Raw genomic sequence first — 24,242 nt, 5'->3', positions numbered from 1 at the left:
GAGAATCATCACATTTTTAGGCTTTCTTCAGTATCAGAGTAATCCAGTGGTAGCTGTCTGTACACCCATGGGTACATTGCAAACAGGAGGCGCTAATGGCTGATTCGGCATACTTTTAACAGTGCCAATTTGCAAAATGTAAAAAATGTCAGGGGGACTTTGAAAACTTTGAAAACCATTTGTGTGGATGAAGACAGTTCAACACACATTCGTCGAGTCACCAAATGAAGGATAAGGTTGAGATTACAGCTTGTTTGCCACAAGGCCCATAAATCAATATATGAAGGTTTAAGGTGTTGAATGTTAAGGTACTTATAACACTTCCTGGACTGCAAAAAAAAAAAAAAAAAAGCTGACAAGAGACAAAATTGAGTTCATGCTGTGTTGTAAAATGATTCACGAAGCTCTAATAACTTGTGTTCAGGTCCAAAAGTCACCAAAGTGATTGCGGTTAAGAGGCGCTGCATAACTAAATTATTATTTCTTATTATTTTCAATATAGTGAATGTGTAGAGGTGGTTTCCCTCACTGTTGTCTGGTAGAGTCATGGCATCGGTCTTTAGAACAAGGGCACCCTCTAGTGGCCATTGTTGATATATTTCAAGAACTAGACTGTGTGGCGCTGCTTCTCCAACATTTGAGCTTGAGACAAATGGTTCCAGTAAAAACAAACTCAGACTGGGAAACAACAACGTTTAGAGGAAATAAAAGCAGATACTTTTGTAAAACATCTGTTGTTCCAGTAGTATTGATGGGACTACCCTACACTGCCATCATTATTGTACTTGAACTGTAATTATGTTGATCCTGTGTGGTGACCATAATCACATCCTGTCTCCTTTTTTTTCTTGACCTTTCATCCTCACGTAACCAAATCCTGTTCACACCTGATGCAGAAAACCAGGTGAGGAGGCTCTGCAGTTGCCACGGCAGTTTTTCAATCACCTCCATGGAAGATCAATTTCACGCTACCTTCTTCGTGATGATGTGTCCCGTCCTATGTTATTTAAACAAATTCTCCACAAAAAAAAAGGTGCACTCAGTCCTAAAAATGGCCCCGGGTTGGGTGGTGTTGCTTCTGTTTGCAGGGTGTAGTGTAGCGCTGGACAATAAGCAGGCCTTTACTGTGTCTCAAAAATGTTCGGAGGACACCAACACTTTCCTCTGGGAAATTAACCAGGACAGGCCGAAGGAATATGCTGTTGTCAGTAAGTGTTGCTGACTTTTAAAAGGCTTTTTCTTTCTGTATTTTAAATTGTAGAGTCACTTGTGCATTTGCAATGTGTCAGTGGAGGGTCAGGTCCATTTAAAACGTGCCAGGTGTTCTTTGAGCGGGGACAGTTACATTAGCTTTAAAACTTAAGTGTTAATTTCTAGGAAAGCACGTGAACCAGAAATATATACTGTACTACAAATCTTAAATCAAGATATAAGAGTTAATGTTCACATCAAAAAGCATCAACGCATGTATCGAATACATGACTTACAGTCTTATCTAGATATTCAAATAACTACAGTTATTATTATTATGGTGCAATTGCTAATGGTTTTGATAATTTCATTGTTTTGATTGTTTATTTTACATTCTTCATCCTTTTAAAACATGTAATTGTTCTTAAATGGTCTCCTATTTCATTTAATATTTATAAAGCACTTTGAGCTGCAATTTGTATATGAAAGGTCAAACAACCAACAGGTGGATGGATAATTGGAGAAATTACAAAGCTATATCCCTGCGCACTATAACAACACAACAGCTTCAGTGTCCATGCAGGCAAACAGGCATAGTATGATCTCCATAATAACTAAATTACGCAGTCAGGTAACGTTAGTTGAATACACACAAGACAGATTTGACTCACCGTTGAAGCCTTCTTTCATTCAAGGGGGTGAAGTCACGTAATGTAGTCATGTTGCTCCGTTTGTTTTTTTGCAAACAAAACTAGCTGCTAGTCTCACAACAACACAGCTAGATTAGCTTGCAACCCCGAAACTCTTGCTTCATTTAACGCTATATTAACTGTTTGTTTTGAGTATGACTGGCTTTAAATGTTACGTTTGATTTTCTTTTCCAAACACTTGTCCATTCACAGTGTTATAGTTGCAACATAGTGACCGCGTCTGATTGTTTGATACTTTGTAATCAAAGTTAACAAACCTCACGCGCCTTGTCCTCCTCACCACATGTGAGGGTGCAACGCCAGTTCTGACCGTCACCACACAGAGGGGCGCTGTTTCACTACTTTAAAGCAACCAGATGAAAAAATGGGAAAAGACAACGAAAAAACGTGTCATATCTTTTTATTTAAATGACGAGATTGAGCCATAAAATAAGTCCTTGCTTGCCTTTTTCCTCAGGAAAAAAACCTCAATTTCTGAGTTCCAATTATTTGTATTATTTGAATTTGTACTCAGTAAAAACATGACAAACGTATTTCCCTTTTTTAGATTTATTTTCATTTCAATTCTTTTCTTTTACATTGTACAGCAAAGTTGTGCAACTGGCACTGAAAACTAAATTTGTATTGAATCACATGACATTATATTGATTATAGTCACACAATTATATGGTCAATTATTTAGTCTGTTAAAATCTGTTGGAGCTTTAAATGAGGTTTTTGGATATTCAAGGAAGCAGATGATTTGTGCAATGATAATCAATCATCAATATGACATTTGACATGTTTTATTTTATGAATTCAGTCTCTCTTTTTATCCAAAAGGACTGTGGAGGATCACTGTTTTGTTATTTTCACTAAGTTGCTTTTGTGTGTGTGTGTGTGTGTGTGTGTGTGTGTGTGTGTGTGTGTGTTGTTTGTGGTGGTGCTTGTGTGTGCATTGTCAGTGTATGATGCATTTGGAAAGATGGGTAGCAATGTCAAAGGAGGTAATGCCAACCAGCCTGGTCTGCTGCAGCAGTGTCGCTCTGCACGCGGCCCTGCCTTCTCTGGACAGTACTGCCAGGTGTTCCTCAGGCAGGTAAAACAAACAGCATAATTATATTATAGATAAAACGTCATCCTGACAGTTAGCTTAGATTTTGAACAAAGTGTTTTTACCATCGCAGGAAACAGTGCAGTACTTTGTGGGTATTTGCGTTCCCGACTCCTGCGGAGAAGACGATGTACAAATGCTGGTGCTGTGTGGTCAGTGATTTTAAAAGCAGTTTTCTCTGGACATTATTATTCAATCCAATACTTGTTTTATGTTACTTGTGACTTGTTTCCCCTTTTTAACAGGGAGACTTCAGTTTGGCCAGAATTCCTTCATTCCTCCTTTACCTCCCATCCTGGTCAATAATTCCACTCAGGAGATGATCATGACCCACTGTTTGTCCAACAGCATTACCCCTGATGCATCAGATGTCACCTGTCTGTCAGTATATGATTGGATGTGCCTTTTTTTTTTTTACTGTCTTATATGCATGCGTACATTTAAACTACACAGGAGAAGTGCATTTTTTTGTCTTTAACATTGGTGAGTCTTCCCCTAAAACAGAAACCTTTTCTCCTGCAGGTTTGTGTGTTGTGTAATGGTAGCGATTCCTCTTGCGGCTACGCTGTTTACAGCTATATTAAGATGGCAAAGGAACAGAGAGGTCAGGCCCACAGCGGAGTCTGCCTGTCTAAACACGGGCCTCAACCTTTATGGGACTCTGAAGACCAATGGCTCCTCCAGTAGCGATATTAATAGTGGCACCTCAGAGGACAATAGCAATAGTAAGTTGTGTATTATCTGTTTGTGTGTGAGTACCATGTTCCACAAGATTTGCCTACAAATGTGTATACCAGATGATGCATCACAAGCATAATGCTGTTCTGTATTTGAACTATAAGATAGACGATGATTACAAATTGAACACCGAAAAGTTGATTGAGCATAGTTTTTTGTAGACAGCAGCAGGCCCACTCCCCTCTGTTTTCCTCGAAGCTGTGTGCACCGGTGCCTTCAGGCGTTCTCTCTCCAGACCACCAGCCAGGGTGTCTTTAGCACCTCGTCATCCATCCCAGGAGGAGGCTACTCCTCCCTCAATGGCATCCGTGTCCTCAGCCTGTTGTGGATCATATGCGGACACTCGGCACAGTTCCCCGTAATAAACAACCTGGGTACGACAAGACTCACTGCCACTTGCTAATCCAGTCTGCAAGTGACAAATTTACGTAATACTTTTACATATACTGTGTTATGTCTCTTGCAGATAACTACAAAGACTGGAAGAAAACAGTTGAAAGCAACCCTCTGCACGTGCTCACCATCAGCGGGCCTGTTTTTCTGGCTGTGGACACATTTTTACTGCTTGGGTGAGACTGAAACAACACAAAGTTTAAAAGCATATGTGTCTGTAAAAGAAAGAAAAAGTGAGTATTAAGTTGTCAGTTATAGCAGTTTCTCTGCGTTGTAGGGGTCTGCTTAGTGCAAGGTCTCTGCTGGGCTCCATCGACAGGGCTGAAGACAAACTGAGCCCCAGTTTGGTGGCCAGCTACCTCTTCAGGAGGATTAAAAGGTGCTGTCTGATAATCTATCTGTGTCATTCTAAATAGTTTTTTTAATTCCTCTTGGTAATAAAAAAAGGTCTTGATTGTATGTGTGATTTAAAACCAGTCACATAAATAAGAATTGTCTTTGTCTTCCCATTGCTGCAGGATTCAACCACTGCATCTGTTCATTATGTGTCTAACCATTGGCCTCATCTCGCTGGTCCAGTGGGGACCCTACTGGTTCCCATTTATAGATACTATGATGGACTGTAAGACGTACTGGTGGGCTAACTTACTGTTGACAAGCAATCTCCTCCCAGTCCATGAGATCGTAAGTCTAAAGAATAATTCAGTGGCTCCAATTCTATTTTTGACTTATTTCTGAACATTTTATTTCATAATCTTTCCTCAGTGTATTCCCTGGACATGGTACCTGTCTCTGGACTTCCAATGTTATGCTACCACTCCTCTGTTGGTCTATTTTTACAGACTGTATGTACTTTATTTCTACCTTGGACAAACTTAATTGATGAATCATTGATGAGCCACAGCTCACTATAACAACTATGGTTATTCTGTCTTTTAGAAACAGATTTGTGTTTGTGGTTGTTGCTGGAGGCCTTCTGCTGATGACCACTGTGGCCAGTGCTGTTATAACTGCACTCCTGCACCTTCCAGTCTTTCAGCCATCTACACTGTAAGATTTATGTGATCTAGTATTAATGCAAACAGCTGAGGAACCGAATGCATGGGACATGAGATATCAATGTTTTACTTTAATACAGTGAAATCCAGTGTAAAAGAGAGGAAGGGCTGACCAGCCACTCTGACTGTTTGTTTTTTCTGTATTTTGCAGAACATCTGAGAATTATGTTTTGTCTTACTATGTGAGACCGCACACAAGATATGGGCCATTTTTAATAGGAATCTTGACTGGAATATATTTAACAACAAAGAAAGATCAGCTGCTCAAGCAAAAGGTGAGAACATCGCTGCCAGAGTCGCTCCACACATCTTATTCCTTTTGTAAAAAATGTACATCATCAAGTCGAACAGATTCAGTACAAGCGGCTAAGCTGCCATCACACTCGTGTGCTTACCCTGTCTTGCTGTTAATCCAGTGGCAAGCCGCACTTGGTTGGTTCTGCTGTCTGTCACTCATGGCTTCGGTGGTTGGATTGGCCTACATCCTCGGGGAGACTCCGACCCATCCATCTGTGCCACATGCCCTCTACCAGGGACTGCACAGGCCGCTGTGGGCTCTGGCTGTGACCTGGATCATTCTGGCCTGTGAGGAGGGCTACGGAGGTAAACCAAGAACAAGAGTCCAAATTCCATGAAATACCATTTATATGCATCTTAACAAATAATCAAGTATTTGTTTATTCTACATTCTGTAAGTTTTGATCATGTGGATTCATGATTGATTACACTTGGACAGTAACTGTTTAATGATTTCTTACTTCATAGCATTTTTTCTTCTGTAGCAAAATGGGACAAGAAACTGCATTTCATTGCACAGACCTGCTGCATAAAGACATTGAATAACCATATAACCATGTAGTATGAGAAAAATATACTGTACAATTTGGGCGATTTGTACCCTTTGCCATAAGCAATACTTAAAACAATAAATGTTTAACCCTCACCTACCACTTTACATTATTCAAGACCTAAAATATTGCCTTTTGTTTGATCGTTATTATTATTATTAATAATAATATGCACAGCAATCATAATAATAGTCGTCATTAAAGACATAATAATAATACATTATTTAAAGCAGATTGAAATAGATGGGCTGTGAGTGCAATGATTTGATTAAACAAATATGGATAAAATACAGTATTAGCATGTCTGTAAATGCTAGAGTAAAAGCTCGACCTTTCTACATGAAAGCAGAAATATATATTTAAACATCTGAGCTACATTTTCTTATGTGTTTCCAGGTTTTATCAAGCGCCTCTTGTCTTTGGGTTTCTGGGTCCCTCTTTCCAACATTAGTTTTGCCTGCTATTTAACACATCCCCTCTTCATCATCCTCTACATCGGCTTGCAAGAGACCCCAATTCACTACACAGACATCAACTTTGTGAGTCAGCACATTGCATTCAGTTTCATCAAGCTTGATGTTGAGATTCTTTCAGTTTTGACCATTACTTGCTTGTGCTTCTAACGTCTTGTATGTCTCCTGGCTTCTATAGATGTACCTGTTCCTCGGCCACCTGCTGCTCACGCTGGTGGTCAGCTATGTGTTTACCGTGCTGGTTGAGAAGCCATACCTCCTCCTAAAATGGAGCAGCACATAACAAGACAAAGTTTGCTTGTGCCTTGTAAGCTATGCCAGTGCTCCTGCTCCATTCCGCTTTTGTAGATAATAAACTGGTTTGTTTCTAAAAAAAGAAGCCATGAAAAAAAAAAAAATGTCAGAAGGTTTTTATGGTGATTGCTGAGTGTTTATAATTTGACGGTGTAGGCAGTATTGTTTACAGTTTACATATCCTTGAAAATTATTTAAAATGTATTTGAGTTTTCCTCTCCAGAACCATTGACATCAACAAATCAGTAATCAGGAGTTAGAGAGGGGAAAAAAACCTAAAATAGCATGATATGATTTATTGTTTCTCCGATTGGGCTAATTGCAATCTTTAAAGTTATTAAAAGGTTCAGTACTACCTCTTGCCAGGATAAGACTAGTGTGACTGGCTTCCTTGTGACCTAAAGTTCATCGTATTCCCTTTCATCCTTTCCCTCAATCTGTTGGAAGAAGACATCACAATAACATGGGACGTATTTCACTGCACTTTCCATGGCAGTGAGTCAGAATTTACAAGTGACACTGACTCAGCCGATGAGCTCATAACAAAGGTTTTCAGTTTTTTATGACGCATTAACGCGCCGCTACGTTTCCATCGTAGCACTTGAGTTATGCAGGGCATGTACTCTGATGTACATTGCATTAAGTTGAGTAATGCGTCGTGTACAGCCTCAAAGAAATACCTTGATCCTTCTGCAGCTGTTTATCTCTTCTGCTCACACAGAAACTAAGATTTTATGTGGTGACTTTCACCGGTAATTTTGTCAAATTTACAGTTTCAGCTTGTACTTATTTCAATCATGTTTAATTTACTAGTTAAGTCAAGACTACTATGTTCTAAGAGACTGTAGATAAAGATGGTTTGTTATTTCTCTCATAATGCTTTGGCTGTGAAGATGTGTATCATATCTATAATTTGCCTGCTCTGGCACTGCTGCCCTAATTGGTACTGGAAAAGCACGCTTTAGCTGACTCTCTCACGCAGCCAGACAAACAAAACGTGGTTGTGATGCACACCGTTCTCCACCTGGTCCTTGCAGGAAGTTCAGGGAAGGAGGGCAGACGCCAGGCTGAGGCAGACTGTGCAACAACATGGTGTAAAAATATACCTTGCTTTGGTAAGATGACACTTCTCTCACCATGACTACAAGAGTCCACGGGGCCACGTCCAATCCAAATCCCCAAAACAACATGCTCAAGATGGTGTAACATGTCTGAGACTGTTTCAAATGATTAAAAACACTGTTTTGAAGAAGGAAAAAATGAGTATGCTAATAGTTCAAGAAATACTCACCATGGCTGAGATACTGCTTTATATACATGATATATGGCCAGATGCGTTTTACATTGTGTTATTACATATTTACCTGTTTTTAAAAGATATAACATACTGTTGTACCCAGCCGCAGAATACAGGAAGTGGTTATTTTTTAATTTTGTTCAATGATTTGTTGCCCAAAAGTCCATCCGCCATCTCAACCCATCAGCGGTTTCTTGCAGAGAGCGTAAATGTGTTTCTTCTGAGAAGCACATCCATGCACACACTTGCACTTATCTCATAATAGCTATATATCAACTCTGTACCTTACAAAAGACCTGTCTAAGTGCTGCTGGGTGATTACTGGTGTAATAGTCTGTCAGGTGATGTGACACATTATGAGCAAAGCTTTATTTTAATGGTTTGATCACATTGCTCTCCTTTATTTATCAATTTTTTATTTTATTTATTAAGTAATAAAGCTGCCGTGAAATATTTTTTCAAAAGAGAAAAATCCCAGTAGGTTCAAATTAATACACAACCCCCACACGCATAGTCCAATAATGTTCCCTCTGTTGCTTAGTAGATTTACAAGTCACCATAAGAACAGGTGCGCGGACACAAGTGTTACATAATGACACGAAAAGAGCAAAAGGACATATCATTTGAATGGTTTGTGTCCTCATCCTCTTCTGTTTATTGTGCTCGTAATGCAGCCCTTCGTAGTCTGTGTGTGTGTGTGTGTAACTAACAAAAGTGACTTCATACATTGCTTTGCCAAATTAATTATAGGGTTGCAGTAGTAGTAGCTAAAGATAACCACAAAAAGTTTATTTTTTTAAATGAGACTCAAGACATTGCTCTTTTATTGTGGGGGGGTCTCTATTGTTAAACCACTATTTACAGTGTGGTGATTTAAAAGCTGTAAAAGTATCCGTCCCCCAAACTGTCACAGAAACAATGATGTAAGAGCCATACATTACTCTTGGTTATAAAACTGTCCTTCACTGTCATTATGAAACAACATTATGTAAGTGGCTTTCTGAAAAAACTGCATACAACCAAAAGAGACCAACATCTAGGGTTTCCTCAAATGTAAACAAAAGTAGGAAGAGAATCGCAAGGCATGAAGTCAAAGACAGTAATGTTTAGGAGCTTGAGAAAATTCCCCCAAATAATTAAACAGACTCACCAAGAAGTAAAGATTTAGAGATTTAAAGTTGTCTAACGTGTAATTACATACACCAGATAATGAGTGGTGTTTCGTGTATCAAGACGCTGCTTTAAAAGTTGCTGGGTGAAAAGTTATTATTTTGAATGCACAACTCTGTGGACACCTAAACAGCCTGCTACCTTTTTTTAAGGTTTCAAGTTGGTGCTCCAGAACTTAAACAAATAATACGACATTTTGTGAAATATGTTAATAATAATATGCTAAGCTAGCTAACAGTCTTTTGGCTGTAGCTTTAAAAGTAGCATACAGACATGACGGTGGTGTCATTTCTCTCATCTAACTCTCGGCAAGAAAGCAAAATGTCCAACTATTCCTTTAAACGTCAGAATCAAAGCATCGTCACATGACTCCACTGAAAGTAAACCCTTTTTAAATAAAGTATCTATGGAGTCTGGAAACTTGGAAACCAGCATTATTGTTTTCTTGCCTGCAAGTACAAACAACAGATTATAATTTTCCAATAAATTAGAATCATTTAGCTGTTCAAATGATTAAAAACTGACCTGCCATTTGTGTCATTAGGGATTCGTTTCTGTCCACTATGAGATGAGTAATTTGGCTGAATGAGAGGCAAAGTCACATTTAATTACCGTCACACCACTGTGAGGTAATTGAAGAGCCAAAAAAAAGTCTGTCCTCATTAGGTTGTTTTGGCCACTGACAACAGCACATTGTTGCTTTGCCAAAGCAGTTAGAGAGGCATTGATGTTGCCAGAAATGTGACCCTTGATGTCAAACGTTTCTACAAGGTGATAGTAACCGTCAGAAAACGAGTAGTGAGTGTTTTCTTTTATGTTTCATTGAAAAAAAAGAAACCTTTTATTAAAAAACAAACAACCTTATGTTTAATGTTGTATTAGCGGTTTGTTACTATTTTATTTTTTCTCTTCTATATACTGGTTTGAGTTGGACAAACAAACAGGATGTCTACTTTACCATTATTACCCCAGTATGTGCTTCTTAAAGTTTCCCATTATTTATCTCACTTGCCATGAGTCAAAAAACATCCTGTAATTAGATTTCAATAACACCCACAAGTTTTCGTCTACAAACTAAAGTAAGCCAGCACTGAAACAGCCTGTAAATATAGATATTGAGGGTAAATGTTTAAGATCGGCACATGTCCCCAATATCAGGTAACTGACTTTGTACTTGTGGGGGACAACAGTTAAAAATAGACTCATACCCCAAGACCTCCGGCTCTAGCTCATGCTCAAGTCCTACATCACAGGTCTATATCCTCAAGCACAGGGCTATGACAAGGGTACGTACTGCATGCATGGCTGAAAATCCCCCCTCACAGGCTGAGACAACTGTTTTAATGCCTCAAGGAATGATATTACTTTTATCACGTGTGATTCAGCTGCGAGGTAACAACATGTTCGACATTAGTTTGTGGTTTCCTTTGGGAAAAGTCAACGTCAATTACAACTGCTTCGTCTCACACTGCTGACAGGCTGACACACTCTGCTGTGCTGCACGATTCACACGATCCACTTTGTCAGGCATCAGAATTAAATCCATGAAGTGCTTTACAAGTGTGTTGAATATTTGGTCAGTCCTCTGCTCCTTTGTAGCCGTTGGTGTGATGTTTTGAGGCGGCACGTGTTATTAATATTTTTAAAACTGCGTTCCTAATTCACTCGAGCTCACGTCTTTCATGCATGTCGCTCACATACAGAAGCTTTAAAGCTGTAGCGGGCTCTTGGGGGTGTTGTGTGACAGAGGATGAATCTATTTTGGCACCAGCAGTCAAGATGAATGTGGATTATACTTTCCTGCTCTCAGTCACACAGGTGCCGACAGCTTTATTGTTTTTTTAATGTCGGTACAGATCAAGTCCTATCTAATCCACTAGTCAACCACACCAACAATACTGATTTCTGATTCGACTAAGATACATGGGACTATTAATATGCATGCCATAATTAAATTTAAATATGGAGTCAGTGTATTGAATGTGTTTGTGGTGTCTCAAACTGATTGCAATAATTTAAGGAAAGCAATCTTTAAGATTAGGATTTTGTCACTGTTTTCTTGTGTTTTTCTGCCTGAAATGTGTGAATTATTTTTATATTGAAGGTTGTTTGTCAATAGACTATCTAAAGTTAGGGTGTGTATAGCATAGTCAACATCTCAGGCTTGGGTTCTGGGCTAGGTGTCCTTCACTGCAGCAGGAATGTCACAAATGCAGGTCATGGGTGAAGATGTGCTGGTATTTTTCCAGCGTCTGTGCCACTAGTTCTCCCTCCTGCAATCTTGTATATCAGGGAGCGTGTTTTGAAGATTCCCCCTTCAACACTTCACAGCAGGCCTCTATGTCAGGTGGCCAGTAGTGGGCAACACGGGTGATTTTAAGACTTTAAAGACACAGCTATGCTTTTACAGTCACCTTAAGTCTCTGAATAAATGCAGCTTTAATCTCAAAAATAACAAATTAAAAATCATTATTCATCAAGTGTGTCAACATTTTAAGATGGAAATTCTTCCAATTTGACAACAACTTTAAAACACCTTCTTGACCACATTTCTTACCGAAATGTACGACCTTTGAACTAATGAGTGATACCAGCGATTCTTAACAATTCCCTCAGTATGTAACTACTTGCAGCTCTACGGGCTTGTGACTCAATATTCTTGTGTGTTTTTAATCTTGTAAATAGCAAATAGTGAGTGAACAGGATTGTGTAAAAGATCAATATCACTTTTCAATAATTCCCTCACTGTCACACCAGACGTTTTTGTCAGCTATAAAGTAACAACAACAATAAGGTGTCGTGTTGATAAGGTATGTCAAGTGTCCTTTAAAAGCTTCCAAAATAGTCATTTAAAGTGGCATCTCCCGCAACTAAGATTAGAGTGAGATAGTGCGCTTTACTTCACAGACTTCAAATCAGGGAGGTTTATATACACAGGAGCCTCAGGTCAGAGATTATCTAACGCTCTGACTTTACTTTGCAGGTACTGAATCTGTGGACCTAAGGATATAGTTGGACCGAGGGGAGGAAATGACACCAGAAAAGCGGGCACAAACAATCTGTGCGCAGAACTTAATACAATTCTTCCCAAAACTTGGCCCGAGTCTTTCTGCTGACAACCTCCTTCAGCAGCACAACTAGAAGTCCCGAAGTCCCACAGAAAACATGCTGTCTGCATACGAGACAGGAGCAGAGTCAGATGTCTCAGACCCCAAAGACAAATCCAATGGGCCTCTATCAAACGTTTCCAAATGCCTCGCCCAGGAGAGAAGTACCCAATCAGACTGTCTGAAGCCTTCATCATCATCATCATCATCCAGCTATAATATGTCAGAGTGTTTATCACTTTGCTCCAAGCCTGCACCAAAGAATGATGGTTTCAGGGTTTGTAGCTATTTTGGCTCATCAGCACCTGTATTACCTCGTTTACCTCACTTCTCTCATGACCTTATTTCCACTCTATCTGAATCTTTTTCAGAGTTTCACGTTAAACAAGAACCAGTGCTCTCCTTTTCTGTCATACAAGGAGATAGTACACATCATTTTGGGGCCATGTCATCTACTTCAGAGGGTTCGATGGAGCCATTTGTCACTGAGCCTCTCTCCAGCTCTGAACACAGTCGAGACACTTATCTATTAAGGTCGTTTTCCCATCCGTCGGATAGTCTAGAGAGTGATACAGCTATAGCCCCTGTGTCAGACCTTTACATCTCTGAAAGTGAGACACAGGACTTCATCCCGAGCCCCCACGTAGATCCCCAGGAGTTTCAATGTCCTGAATACCAGCCGGGGGAAACAGGGGAAAAAAAACCTGACTGCGATACACATTTCCTGATGTGTGATTCAGACAACGTGGTGACACAATGTCATCGCGGCTCCAGTGAGGAACGAGCTATGCTGGACTATGAGTCAGATGTGAGCAAACATGCGAGACCACCTGCTGTGGATGCCTGTGAGGCAGGCTTGATGCTGGTAAATGATGCGAGGCGAGAGAATGCAGAGACCATTGATTTAACCCCCCAACCACGGCAAAGCCACAGCCCTATCGAGCTGTGGCTGGATGCATGCCAGTATCTGGCAGGTGAGGATACAGAAGACTGGAACCTTTTGGACAAGACAAGATATTCTGTGATGCAAGGAGGGCTCACCAGTGACTTGTCTTTTCCCCCAGGAGAGACACAAGTGTCAGGTTACAACCTTGATGGTTGCGAGGGGATTGGCTGGTCCTGCGATGACACCAGAGGTTGGGGGCCACCGGTTGAGAGGTGGTCATCCGTGGACAGCTGGGCAAGTGCACTCTCAGACTGGACTGGGATTATCGCGACTCCACCACAGGACTTTACGGCTGCCTTCACAGAGATAGGGGCAGGGATAGATGCTCTGACACAGGCACTAGCAGAGGTAAATACTCATTTAGAAACAGAGACGCCCAAAGAGGGAAAGGGTCAGGAGCCAGCAGTGCGGGCACAATCGAAGCCACCCATGGGTGTCCAGGATCAGCCTTTAGAGGCGCAAAACCTCCAAGAGAGCATTGTCTTCTCTGGGCAGAGCTGTCCCTCTTTGTGCCTCGAAGGACCTGAGCTCCGAGACAGAGAGGGATCCCAAAGTGTCAAATTGTTGTGCGATTCAACAGCTACCGCACAAGAAGAAAAGGAGTCGGAAGAAATCCAGAGCAGCCAGACTGAGTGCTCCCCACGCCAACACTCATCCATGGGATCATCCGGGGATACAGTGGCCTCTCCTGGAGGACACGGTGGAGATGTGTTCCCTGGATCTACTTCTTCTGCTGATCCGAACCCTTCTCACTTTGAGGGTTTTGTCGAGTCAGACAATGAAGAAGATCTAATCATACTGAATATAGTAGAGGATACAGATTTGGAGGCACAAAATACACCCGGAGAGCTGATGATTGAGAAGGTAAGATGACTTACTTATATACTGTATAAATATATAGTCATAATCGGATTCAATTAAATAAGTGACGGGTGGAAAACTTGCGCTCTGCTTTATGTGAAAAGCATGAAATATGAGTGCTTGGGGACGGTAGGTTTGTTTTCTTGTGTGTCGGCTCAGACACAGACATGAGCATCTCCACACACTCTCAAGTATGTGGCAGACGGACAGATTGAGCTGTGGAAAGATTCCCCCTTTATGCTAGAGAGAATAACAAGCAATCACCTTCACATCAGTCGAGCTGGCCAACAGATAAATCAGTCATGAGCTTTGGAAACATGGCCAGAACATTAAGAGACATTCCCGCTCCTGCCCTTGTCAGTGTTGTCATACCTACAGTATTGATGGACGGCCAGCAGGTACTTGAGAGAGAAAGCCACGTATGAGACTCACAAGTATTGTCGCCTTACTTTGGATCGGAGCCACTCATTTTGCACCCGTGAAGGTCTCTGACCCAGTCTTGATTCTGTATTATTGGATAAGTCCTTTGGCTCCCATCTCAAAGACCGACAACTGTGTGTGCTGAAGGAAAACTTCAGATGGACAGAAATGGCATCTAATAATAGCGGGCAGTTCAATGATAATAGCATGCATCCCTGGCGTGTCAGGGGGGAGAGGTGAGAGGAGAGCACAGCTGAGGAATGAAACATGACCCTCCCTCGCTTTCTCTCGCTCTCTCTTTACGTATACACCCTTTAACACACCGATTCCCACCACATCTCCTTTAAAAACCCAGGATCAGGACACCAACAGGTCCGTGGGTCTAGGAGACTGCTTTTGATTGGCTAAGGTGCGCAGGGCATAGCTGGAGCTCCTGTCTATAACAGCGACTGTGTAGGTTTCAGTTGCATTCAGGACATATGGACTGTGGCATTGGATATAGAAGCATGGGGTTTCATAAACGTCTGCTTTGCGGCTCTATAGAAAGGTATGTTTTGAACCAATCTGAATGTTGTGTTTTTGTAATGTACTGTCTGCAGTATCTGCCTTTAAAAGAATTACCTGTTTAAGTCTATTGATGTCAGCACTTTAACAGTATTACTACATGTGGTCATATTACTTATTATTACACTATCTGGCAGTCTTCTATTTAAGCGTATGTGGTTTGAATGAATATCTCAGTCTCAGCAATGTAAAACCATCTCACATCTTCATTGTTATTTGTCCATTTTCATTTCCAGCCCTTTGGAGATGAAGTGTGTGAAGTGACAAAAGAACACAGTGTCTCCCAGCTGCGCTGGTTGACTGAGCGGGAAGTCAAAAGGAGCCGTGGGCCAGCTGAGCTCAATCGTGAAGGAACTGAACCTCCAACGGATCTTCATTTTCACACCACACACGCTCTGACAAACTCACACGTGCCAGGTGTGCACACGCAACCTGGCTTACATATTAATGTTCAAACACAAGTGTCGTCTGACACTTTACTAGACCTTGACAGAGCATGTCAGGTGGAGCCACAGTGGGGAGGTCCTAAGTTTATTATGCCCTTAGCCCCTCTCGGTATTATAGCCCTGAGCTCCCTCGTCTGTCGGACAAGCAGAAGTTTGGAAGGAGATCAAACATGTGTCAAAAGGTCTCTCAATGACAACAGAGACCCCAGTTGTGATCACATACAAACCTGCGATCTATGGCCAACCGCGGAGGGGATTACTGACATAAAATCTTTGGAAGGTGATGAGTTGATTCATAAAAAGGGAAATACAATAAAGTCTGCTGAGAAGTCTTCACCAGAGAGACAACTGGACTGGATCACTGCAAGAAAGACAACAATTGAGGAGATTCATGACCTCAGCAGAGAACTATCAAACTTGGCCGATGTCCCTGCAGATCATTTCATCGTCTCGGAGAGCCACCGCGTTGCAGTCATCGTTTTAGATTTAAATGACCCATTTGCCTCCAGGGCTGCAAAACCCATCGCCACAGGCATACAATCTGAGCTGAATCAGAAAAGAGCTGAAAAGATGCCGCACAAAACACACAAATCCACCTCAGAGAGCAAAGCACGCTCTAAAAAGGACAAAACAGCTGGTCAACAGCATGGTATACAAGCTTGCAAAAAACAGGAGACTTTGTCTCATCATGTTTCAGCCCAGCAGGTCTGCAAACAGCAAGAAACTCATCCTCTCGCTGGGGAAAATCACACCAGCGAGAACACTCAAGTCGGGCTTGAGGTCAACGAGGCTAAATTGGTGATTGAGACTGGTGTGGCAAATGAGAAGGCTCCGAGCAAGACACATGGCAAGAAGAAAAAGAAACACACTCCGAATGCAACAGGAGTGAAAAGTGTTGGGGAGCCACTGGTGGAAGTGGAGAACGGAGCAAAAGCAAAGACTGCAAAAGGAAGGATTGACATGTTTGAGGCCAATCTGGGCGCTAAAGCTGGGAAAGCTCAAAAGGACAGTGATCAGTCAGATGAGAAAAAGTCACAGAAACCAGAGGCTAAAGCTAAAGCATCCCAGGGAGAACAACCCCCACATCGTGCAGATCATAAAGACCACCAACCTAAAAACTTCACCAGTCCTTTGAACGATGATATTATTAAAAGACGACGGCTGTCAGAGAATAAGTTTGGGAAGATTGTCAGTGTATTGGAGACTAAACTGCCAAAGCCAGACGTTTCTATCCAGACAAAGGGAGAGGAGCCCAAAGTCTATAACGGGGCAACCCTCAAGAAGGCCTACAGTGAAGTGGTCAAACAGAAAATCCCACCAAAGGAAGGTAAGGGATATGCATTAAACTCGTAATCTATGACAGATTATAAACAAAAAATGTCCAGCTGTTCTTCTGCAGGGTGGTATGTAAACGACTCATAATAACAGCGTATGACAATGTCGGCAGAACCCAAGGTGGTGCAGCCTATCCAGGCGGTTTCAGTGAGTGGGGATCCTCAGAGTCTGTGCCTGTGGTGTCAGTTTGCGGCCATCTCCTCCCAATACACCATCACCTGGAGCAGAGGGGGCACTGTCCTGTCTGAGAGCAAGAGAAGGTATTTAATTTCATTTTACAGGATTTTTACAATGTATTTTGTGCAAAGTTACCTTCGTCTTTACACTATACTTTCATATAACTCAGCTTCACGCCTCATACCGACCAGTCTTCCATACGCACCAGTGATTTACCAAACAGATGAACTAGTTGTTTAGCTGGACAATCATTTATCCATTAACCTACTTTTAGCTTAACATTTCAACTGTTCAGCGATTACTTTTAGCTAATTATTTAAAAAAAAGATATTCATTAACTACTTTTAGCGAAGCTACTTTCAATTGTTTATCTACTACTTTTTGTCACAAATGCTGATGACAAAGCAACAGGTGGTGTTTAATGATTTTATGACAAAAGAATAAACTTACAGGACAGGCAGACAACAGAGGCATATCCAAAAAACAAACCAGGGATACTAAAACACTGGAACTGGCTTATCACATGGACAGACGACAAACTGACAGTGAAGCAGAGGAAATACACAGACTAAATCCAGAAGGGGAGCAGGTGACTGGACACAGGTGGAACAAATCAGGGTGGGGAAAACAATCACGAAGGCAGGAAAACACACAAAGACAGGAAGTAAAACAAAACATGACACACGAGGAGTTAATCAATAAGATAAAGAACAGGAAACAAGAAAAAAACACAAAAAAACACAAAACCCCAAAGCCAGAAAAGAAAACTTTTAGACAGATAATAGACTAATAAAGGCCACTAAAAGATTATAATCCTAGAAAGTCTTTCAAAAAGGCACGAGGGCGCTGGACAGATACAGAGCCAGACTATCAAACGTTTAACTCTCTATTTTGACCAAAGGCATAGGACGGATCCTGGATTGCCATAATGTGTATAATTAAATGTCACAGTGAATCAAACTTTCAGATCGAACACCATTTTGTGACACTGTACCTCTTTCCGAAGTGCAGGGGATGAGAGCAGAGTCTCACTGACCATCTCCATTGCTTCTCACAAAGACTTGGGCAAGTACCAGTGTCAGCTCACCAGTTTACATGGATCAGTCACCCTGGACTACCTGCTCACATATGAAGGTATATAAATCATGGTTTAACTTCAACAACTATCTAAATGTAGTTTTAAAAAAATGTGACACATTTCTTCTTTTTGACTATTTAACAGTTCTCAGTGAGATTGTTATCCCTCCTTCTCCGAAGACAACTGCGTGTAAGTTTTGATCTAGTTTTGAACGAGGTTCATAACTTTACACAGTTAAAGCTTGTTTTGGATTTTGACGGATCACTTTTTACTCAAATCTCCAGCAGGCCCTGTAGAAGTTGGGAGTGAAGAAGAGGACGTCCACTGTTCCAAGCTGATGTTCAAGGAGGATTTCCTATCCAACCAGCAATTTGGAGAGAACCAACCTGCCAGCATCATCACTGAGAAGGTCCATTTTGGGGAGGGGATGCACCGGCGGGCTTTCCGCACCAAGATGCAGGCGGGTCCGATACTGCTGTTACTACCTGGACACTCCTGTGTGCTCAAAGTACACAACTCCATCAGCTACGGGACAAAGAACAACGATGAGCTCATTCAGAAGAACTTCAGCTTGGCTGTAGAGGTAAGAGCGTTATTTAAACTTTAACAAAAATACAGCAAACACAATATTTGATCAAAGCTTTTATGAGATGTCTTTTATTTGTAGCCCTCAAAAGCATTGCCGGCTTAGATGACATATTATCGCGTGCAGAGATCTCCTAATACAGAAAGTAAATGTAATGTAATTGATTTTTTGTTCTGCAGGAGTGCCATGTCCAGAACACAGCAAGAGAGTACATCAAGGAGTACAGCACTGCAGCCCAGTCTGTTGAAGCCTTCGGAGAGATCCCAGAGTGAGTGAAAACACATGACAAGTTGTAAACAACACAACTCTCTGCCTTTACAGTATTTCAGAATCATGTGAGATACTCAAAGCTCGAGGCCTTTTGTTTCGTGCTTCCACCAGGATCATTCCCATCTACTTGGTTCACCGTCCATCCAATGACGTCCCGTATGCCACGCTGGAGGAGGAGCTGATTGGAGACTTTGTCAAGTATTCGGTGAAGGACGGCAAAGAGATCAACCTGATGAGACACGACTCGGAGGCGGGACAGAAATGCTGTGCTTTCCAGCACTGGGTCTATCATAAGACCGAGGGCAACCTGCTGGTTACTGACATGCAAGGTTAGGAGAAAACACTATATTTTGAAAAGTGTGTAAGTTAAAAATCTGCAAATTATTGTGCTTTCAATTGCTGTTTTTTTGTGGTTTTCAGGAGTAGGAATGAGGCTTACTGATGTGGGAATAGCCACCTGTAGGAAAGGGTGCGTATTTTCTTTCTTTTTTGACACACATAAGAGATGCAAATTTGTTGATACATGCAAAATGATGCATTCATAATGTATTTCATTTTTAGATACAAGGGATTCAAAGGAAACTGTGCCACCTCCTTCATTGACCAGTTCAAAGCGTTGCACCAGTGCAACATGTACTGTGAGATCCTGGACCTCAAATCCCTGCAGCCCAAACCGAAAAAACCTGTTTCTGCTCCGAAACCCAAACCACAACCCTTCGCTGCACCCAAGAAGAAAATATTTGGGCCAACAGTGAAGGGCAAGTCATAAAAAGAGAAGAATCTTGGACTTTGGGGTTTCATTTTTAGTGAGGGTTTTAGGTGATTTGATTCACTTTTGTTGAACCTTGTCATGCAGAGTTTGGCCCGTGAGAAAGGTGTCCAATGTTTTGGGCTGTAGAAGGACAGATGATGGAGAGGAAAGATATATTTGACTCTGAAAAAAGCGATTGTTAACGAGCGACTGTTGCTTCATAAGAGTTTTTGCTTCATTTCATGTTGAACATTTGAGAAATGTATATTTTATTTCAATGACATGCTTTCTGTATGAGAGTGTATCTATAATCGACACTTTATTTTACGAATTTTTGGAAAACTGTGACATATTTAACAAACACTTGAAAGCGATGATGTTAATGGTGAGTTTGTGGACAGTGTTGAACTGTGACGTCTTAGAGATTGCTTTATTGATGAGGCGTGACGACTTTTCTTTACAGATAAATTCTTGTTTTTCTACTTTGGTGATGTTTTCAAACAATTAATTCATTAAATTAATGAACTTGTTAACTAATTGACTAGCGGAAATGTCTTTAAATTATTTTGTATGATAAAATACCCACAGTAGAGGACATGTGTCGTATTGGGTTCAGTATGAGCATGAGTCATTCTTGTGTGTTTGACTTGTGAGGCGACAAAAGTATTTATTTTAATGTTACACTATTACAATGTTTGTTCATTTAGCAAAAGCTGCTGATTCAAGATAAGCTTATATTTATATTCCGGAAACAACACAAAGACACTTCGTACACATAAAGCTTGTGTAAACTATGCATTTGAATGTATTCACTGAAAAATGTGAAGATTTATTGATTTATCATTTTATTGTCTGGTGCAATACTGCTTGTAAATATTGATTTCAAGGATCTATACTGTTCAGCTCAAACTAAGTGAGAGACATGTACAACTAAACACAAACCTGACACCCAGAATCTACTTACATACACATGATCCCAGTAACATACCAGCTATTCATCGGCAGCTTCAAACGGTCTTTATTTAATAACCATCTCTGTGCTTTTTAAATCCCTGACCTCAGGCTGTGGCTATGGCTAGTGTGTAAGCAGCACACAGTAGATCTTTGTTATTAAAGAGTTGTTACTGGTTTAAGATGCATTCTGATTTATTTGTAATGAAGTTAAATCAACTCACATTTCCTGTAATACGACCTCTGACCTACAGGTTTGAGGGATGTGTCGATGTGAATATGCAAATGTCTGCCTGCTCTGGACATGCGGTCGGGTTTGAAGGTGTTTACATATCGTGTCTTATTGAATTCTTATATTTCACTCTATAGCAATAACAAAAACAAACACTTTATTTACATTATTTTTATGGATGAAGACAACTGTGAAATCATAAAAGATGAACTGTTTACATGTTGGAAAGAAGAAGAAGAGAAGCAAGAAATGGCGGCAGCATTGAAAACAAATGGGCCGTCTATCTTTATTTATACTGAAGGTCTCCAGCAGCAAATTACCACCTCAAACACGAAAGTAAGTGGGTCAGAGGCTCAAGATCATATGTTATGTATCAACACACATCTATTTTCATCTCTGCCCCTCCTGCGTGGTTTAATCTGTCCTTAACATGATTTTAGGCTTTACAGAATGAACAAGGAAACTATTACAAATACTTCAAAAAGAAAATTAAGATAATACAGAACAAAACACAAGAAGACAACGAAAACCAGGAAGATATTGAGGCCCGTTTCACACTGTAGCTATTTAGTGTGATAATGGCGTTTGATACACAGGACACAAACACCATTGTCACACTCCACAGCTCTGGAGGACAACATTTACTGTAGATACTGCAGATGGAGAGGCTGTTGATACAAACTGGTAGATGGACGACCTGGTGAAGAAAGGGGAAAGTTTTGTGACGTGTGGAATCAATGGAGAGCATTAGAGAGTGGAAGTGAGGAAATAAACAAAGATAATGTTAAAGTACTCATGATGTTGGTGTGTCGGCCTGTGGAAAAACTCTAATCAGGCTGAAATCCCACTATAAACTATGATTTAATCTGTGTAGCACTTCTATTTTGCTGTGATGAAATATGAATGAAAAACATGTCGAAAAACAAAAGAAAATTGGGGAAATAATGCTGAGTAAACACACAAGGCTAATCCAAAGTGTCCCAAGCCCATGTGTGTTTTTACTGATTGTGGGGATGACTGCAGCTGTGTGCATTTAAAGTGTGTGAGTGTGTGAGAGAGAGTAAAAAAATCCACATGTCTAATTATATAAAAAAACATTTTTGTGAACTTGAACAATAGAGTTGGTTCAGACTGTACAGATTCAATGGATATTTATTGTTACAGTGACTTGCACTGCTCGGTCAAGTTATATTGGAAAAAAAGTTATATAAAAAGTCTTGCTGTACATAACATTTCCCAGCTGAAAATGACATTAATTGTTAAATTTTTCATAGTTCAAACTTTACTAATAAAGCTGCGAGATAAAAACATTATTTAAGAATTTAGACCTATTGCAGGAAAACAACCAACTCACCTCAAGTCTCTAGATCTCATTCCTCTCCTGCTCCTGATTCTCACAGCTACTCTCTCTTCTCTGCTCCTTCCCTCTCGCACCAGCTTGTCTTTTTGTCTTTCCAAACAGTTAAAAGTCCAGTCATGCGTACGGAGCTGCAGGTCCATGAGGTGATATGTCATGCATTTGGGTTCGATGCTGTCCCGTTCCAAGTCTTTATGTAGACAGAGCAAGGTTTGGACAAACAGCCAGTTCCACATTAGTGATAAGCTACAGGGGAAGTATTGATCGACCCTGACCAGAGGTAGAGGGGTGAGGGGTGGAGGAGGGGGAGACCCAAAAAAACCTGCCCCGGTGAGGCAACAGGGCCTTTAATATCAAAGGTTTCACTGTAAGTCACCGTGAGCTGAATGTCATGGTTCCTGACAGGAGAACAAACTGGAGAATCTATGTAATAAGATATGGAGTTTGGAGGAGATGATGGGGCCAAAAAGTCAGCAAGTTTCACAACCAGCAAGCAGATGGTTGGAGTAAAATTAGACACTCATAAAATAAAAGTCAAGTCAACACGCTTCCAGGTAAATCCTCACTCTGTCCACTTGAAACATCTCAAATAGCAAATGTCCAAATTCTTGGTAGTTAATAGTTAATGGATCTAAAACAGTTAATGGATACACTATTAGTAGTGATGTACTGTCCCCAAGGATCCGTTTCATAATAAAACCTAATGCACATTATGAAATAGCATCTCTTTAACTAGAGGTCAGACTGTATTTGTCATGCTGCTCAGTTTTCCTGCACCTTGGAAGTTGTCAATCATAAACTATTCCCATCAAAACACGTGGTGTTTGAAATTATGTAAAGTAAGAATGTCTTTTGCCAACTTTAATTCTATTAATAAATATACTGTATTACTGTGAACATAGTTAATGTAGTGTCTGATCTTACCGTCACTCTTTAAAGGCAAAATGACGATTGTGATTGAGGGTTTCATTAAGGTCAGTGCTGTGACGTAACACAAAGAGGCCGGTGGGAGACTGACAGACTGTAAAAGACTCTTATCTTTTACAGAAAATCAAAGAAATGTGTTTGTGCTTTTTCATATGAGTCATTCTATTAACAGCTATATCAAGATGCGCTCCCATTTGCACATTTCAAAATGGTGGAATGTTTTAAAAGGTGAATCTAAAGAAGAGTTGGCTCCTGGTTTGTTTGTGACCAGATCGCAGTTAGCAGGGCTTGATAAAATGTCCCCGGACAGGCAGGGGGGCTTTTGTTTACTTGTCCTTGGAGCTGATAACTCCTAGATTGCCTGTGTGAATGAACTGAGGTCCCTTCACCACACCATCTGCACACGTGTGCACACACACACACACACACCGAAAAAAAGATAGAGAGACAGGGAGAGTTTAAGTTTCATTCATTTCTCAAGACAGGTGATTTTGTTATTATTGTATGATCTCCCTGAGCAGCAGCACCTGACTCCGTGTACAACTTCTTCCAAAACTTTGTGATCTGCTGTGAAATGTTGGCACGGGTTAAAACATAATTCACATTTCTAGCTAAACTGCTGCTACACCTGAAAGACCAATCAGGCATTTCTGTAAATTTTAACTTAGAAATGATTTACAAATAAAGCACAAAGGTCGATTTAGATCAGTATGAAGCAACAAGTATGAATCTAAGAGTCAGTCTGGCCACTTCAAAATGTTATGGTATAATGTATATTAAATACTGTAAAGCATATACATATATATATATATATATATATATACATATATATATATATACATATATATATGTATACATATATATATATATACATATATATATATATACATATATATATATATACATATATATACATATACATATATATATATATATACATATATATATATATACATATATATATATATA

At 40.5% G+C, this 24,242-nt stretch overlaps 2 protein-coding genes across 7 annotated transcripts; both read left to right on the top strand.

The window, feature by feature from the left end:
• The first annotated feature begins 1,030 nt into the window (after positions 1–1,030).
• oacyl (O-acyltransferase like) lies at positions 1,031–7,968 on the top strand. Of its 3 annotated transcripts, XM_031860270.1 has the most exons (16): positions 1,031–1,208; positions 2,846–2,979; positions 3,068–3,146; positions 3,240–3,375; positions 3,517–3,719; positions 3,894–4,106; positions 4,199–4,301; positions 4,403–4,504; positions 4,644–4,809; positions 4,891–4,970; positions 5,065–5,175; positions 5,335–5,458; positions 5,600–5,786; positions 6,428–6,570; positions 6,683–6,811; positions 7,836–7,968. In XM_031860270.1, exons 1-15 carry the CDS (start codon positions 1,052–1,054, stop codon positions 6,785–6,787), a joined length of 2,043 nt encoding a protein of 680 aa, XP_031716130.1. In that variant the 5' UTR covers positions 1,031–1,051; the 3' UTR covers positions 6,788–6,811; positions 7,836–7,968. The 3 variants fall into 3 exon arrangements, with proteins under 3 accessions (XP_031716130.1, XP_031716129.1, XP_031716131.1); XM_031860269.1 differs by lacking the exon at positions 7,836–7,968 and having other exon boundaries at positions 6,683–6,902; XM_031860271.1 differs by lacking the exons at positions 3,894–4,106; positions 7,836–7,968 and having other exon boundaries at positions 6,683–6,902.
• Positions 7,969–12,327: 4,359 nt separating this feature from the next.
• On the top strand, positions 12,328–21,167 carry alpk2 (alpha-kinase 2). 4 transcript variants are annotated; one of them, XM_031860267.1, is made up of 11 exons: positions 12,328–12,649; positions 12,744–14,182; positions 15,400–16,936; positions 17,057–17,204; positions 18,128–18,255; positions 18,344–18,388; positions 18,484–18,782; positions 18,965–19,053; positions 19,167–19,384; positions 19,476–19,524; positions 19,617–21,167. In XM_031860267.1, exons 2-11 carry the CDS (start codon positions 12,818–12,820, stop codon positions 19,822–19,824), a joined length of 4,086 nt encoding a protein of 1,361 aa, XP_031716127.1. In that variant the 5' UTR covers positions 12,328–12,649; positions 12,744–12,817; the 3' UTR covers positions 19,825–21,167. The 4 variants fall into 4 exon arrangements, with proteins under 4 accessions (XP_031716127.1, XP_031716126.1, XP_031716124.1 ...); XM_031860266.1 differs by having other exon boundaries at positions 12,328–14,182; positions 18,487–18,782; XM_031860264.1 differs by having other exon boundaries at positions 12,328–14,182.
• The last annotated feature ends 3,075 nt before the right edge of the window (positions 21,168–24,242 follow it).

Source organism: Anarrhichthys ocellatus, unplaced genomic scaffold, assembly GCF_004355925.1.
Source record: "Anarrhichthys ocellatus isolate YVR2014 unplaced genomic scaffold, GSC_Weel_1.0 scaffold23, whole genome shotgun sequence".
Lineage (NCBI taxonomy): Eukaryota > Metazoa > Chordata > Actinopteri > Perciformes > Anarhichadidae > Anarrhichthys > Anarrhichthys ocellatus.
The sequence above is the reverse complement of the archived record's forward strand: the minus strand, read 5'-3'. Positions and strand labels throughout refer to the sequence as shown.

Excerpts from the sequence above, each read along its gene's own strand:
- oacyl (XM_031860270.1), top strand. The coding sequence starts at position 1,052 with ATGGCCCCGGGTTGGGTGGTGTTGCTTCTGTTTGCAGGGTGTAGTGTA. Across the intron at positions 4,302-4,402 it reads GACACATTTTTACTGCTTGG|GGGTCTGCTTAGTGCAAGGT; the intron begins GTGAGACTGAAA and ends TCTGCGTTGTAG. Across the intron at positions 5,459-5,599 it reads ATCAGCTGCTCAAGCAAAAG|TGGCAAGCCGCACTTGGTTG; the intron begins GTGAGAACATCG and ends CTGTTAATCCAG.
- alpk2 (XM_031860264.1), top strand. The coding sequence starts at position 12,431 with ATGCTGTCTGCATACGAGACAGGAGCAGAGTCAGATGTCTCAGACCCC. Across the intron at positions 16,937-17,056 it reads GAAAATCCCACCAAAGGAAG|AACCCAAGGTGGTGCAGCCT; the intron begins GTAAGGGATATG and ends CAATGTCGGCAG. Across the intron at positions 19,385-19,475 it reads GCTGGTTACTGACATGCAAG|GAGTAGGAATGAGGCTTACT; the intron begins GTTAGGAGAAAA and ends TGTGGTTTTCAG.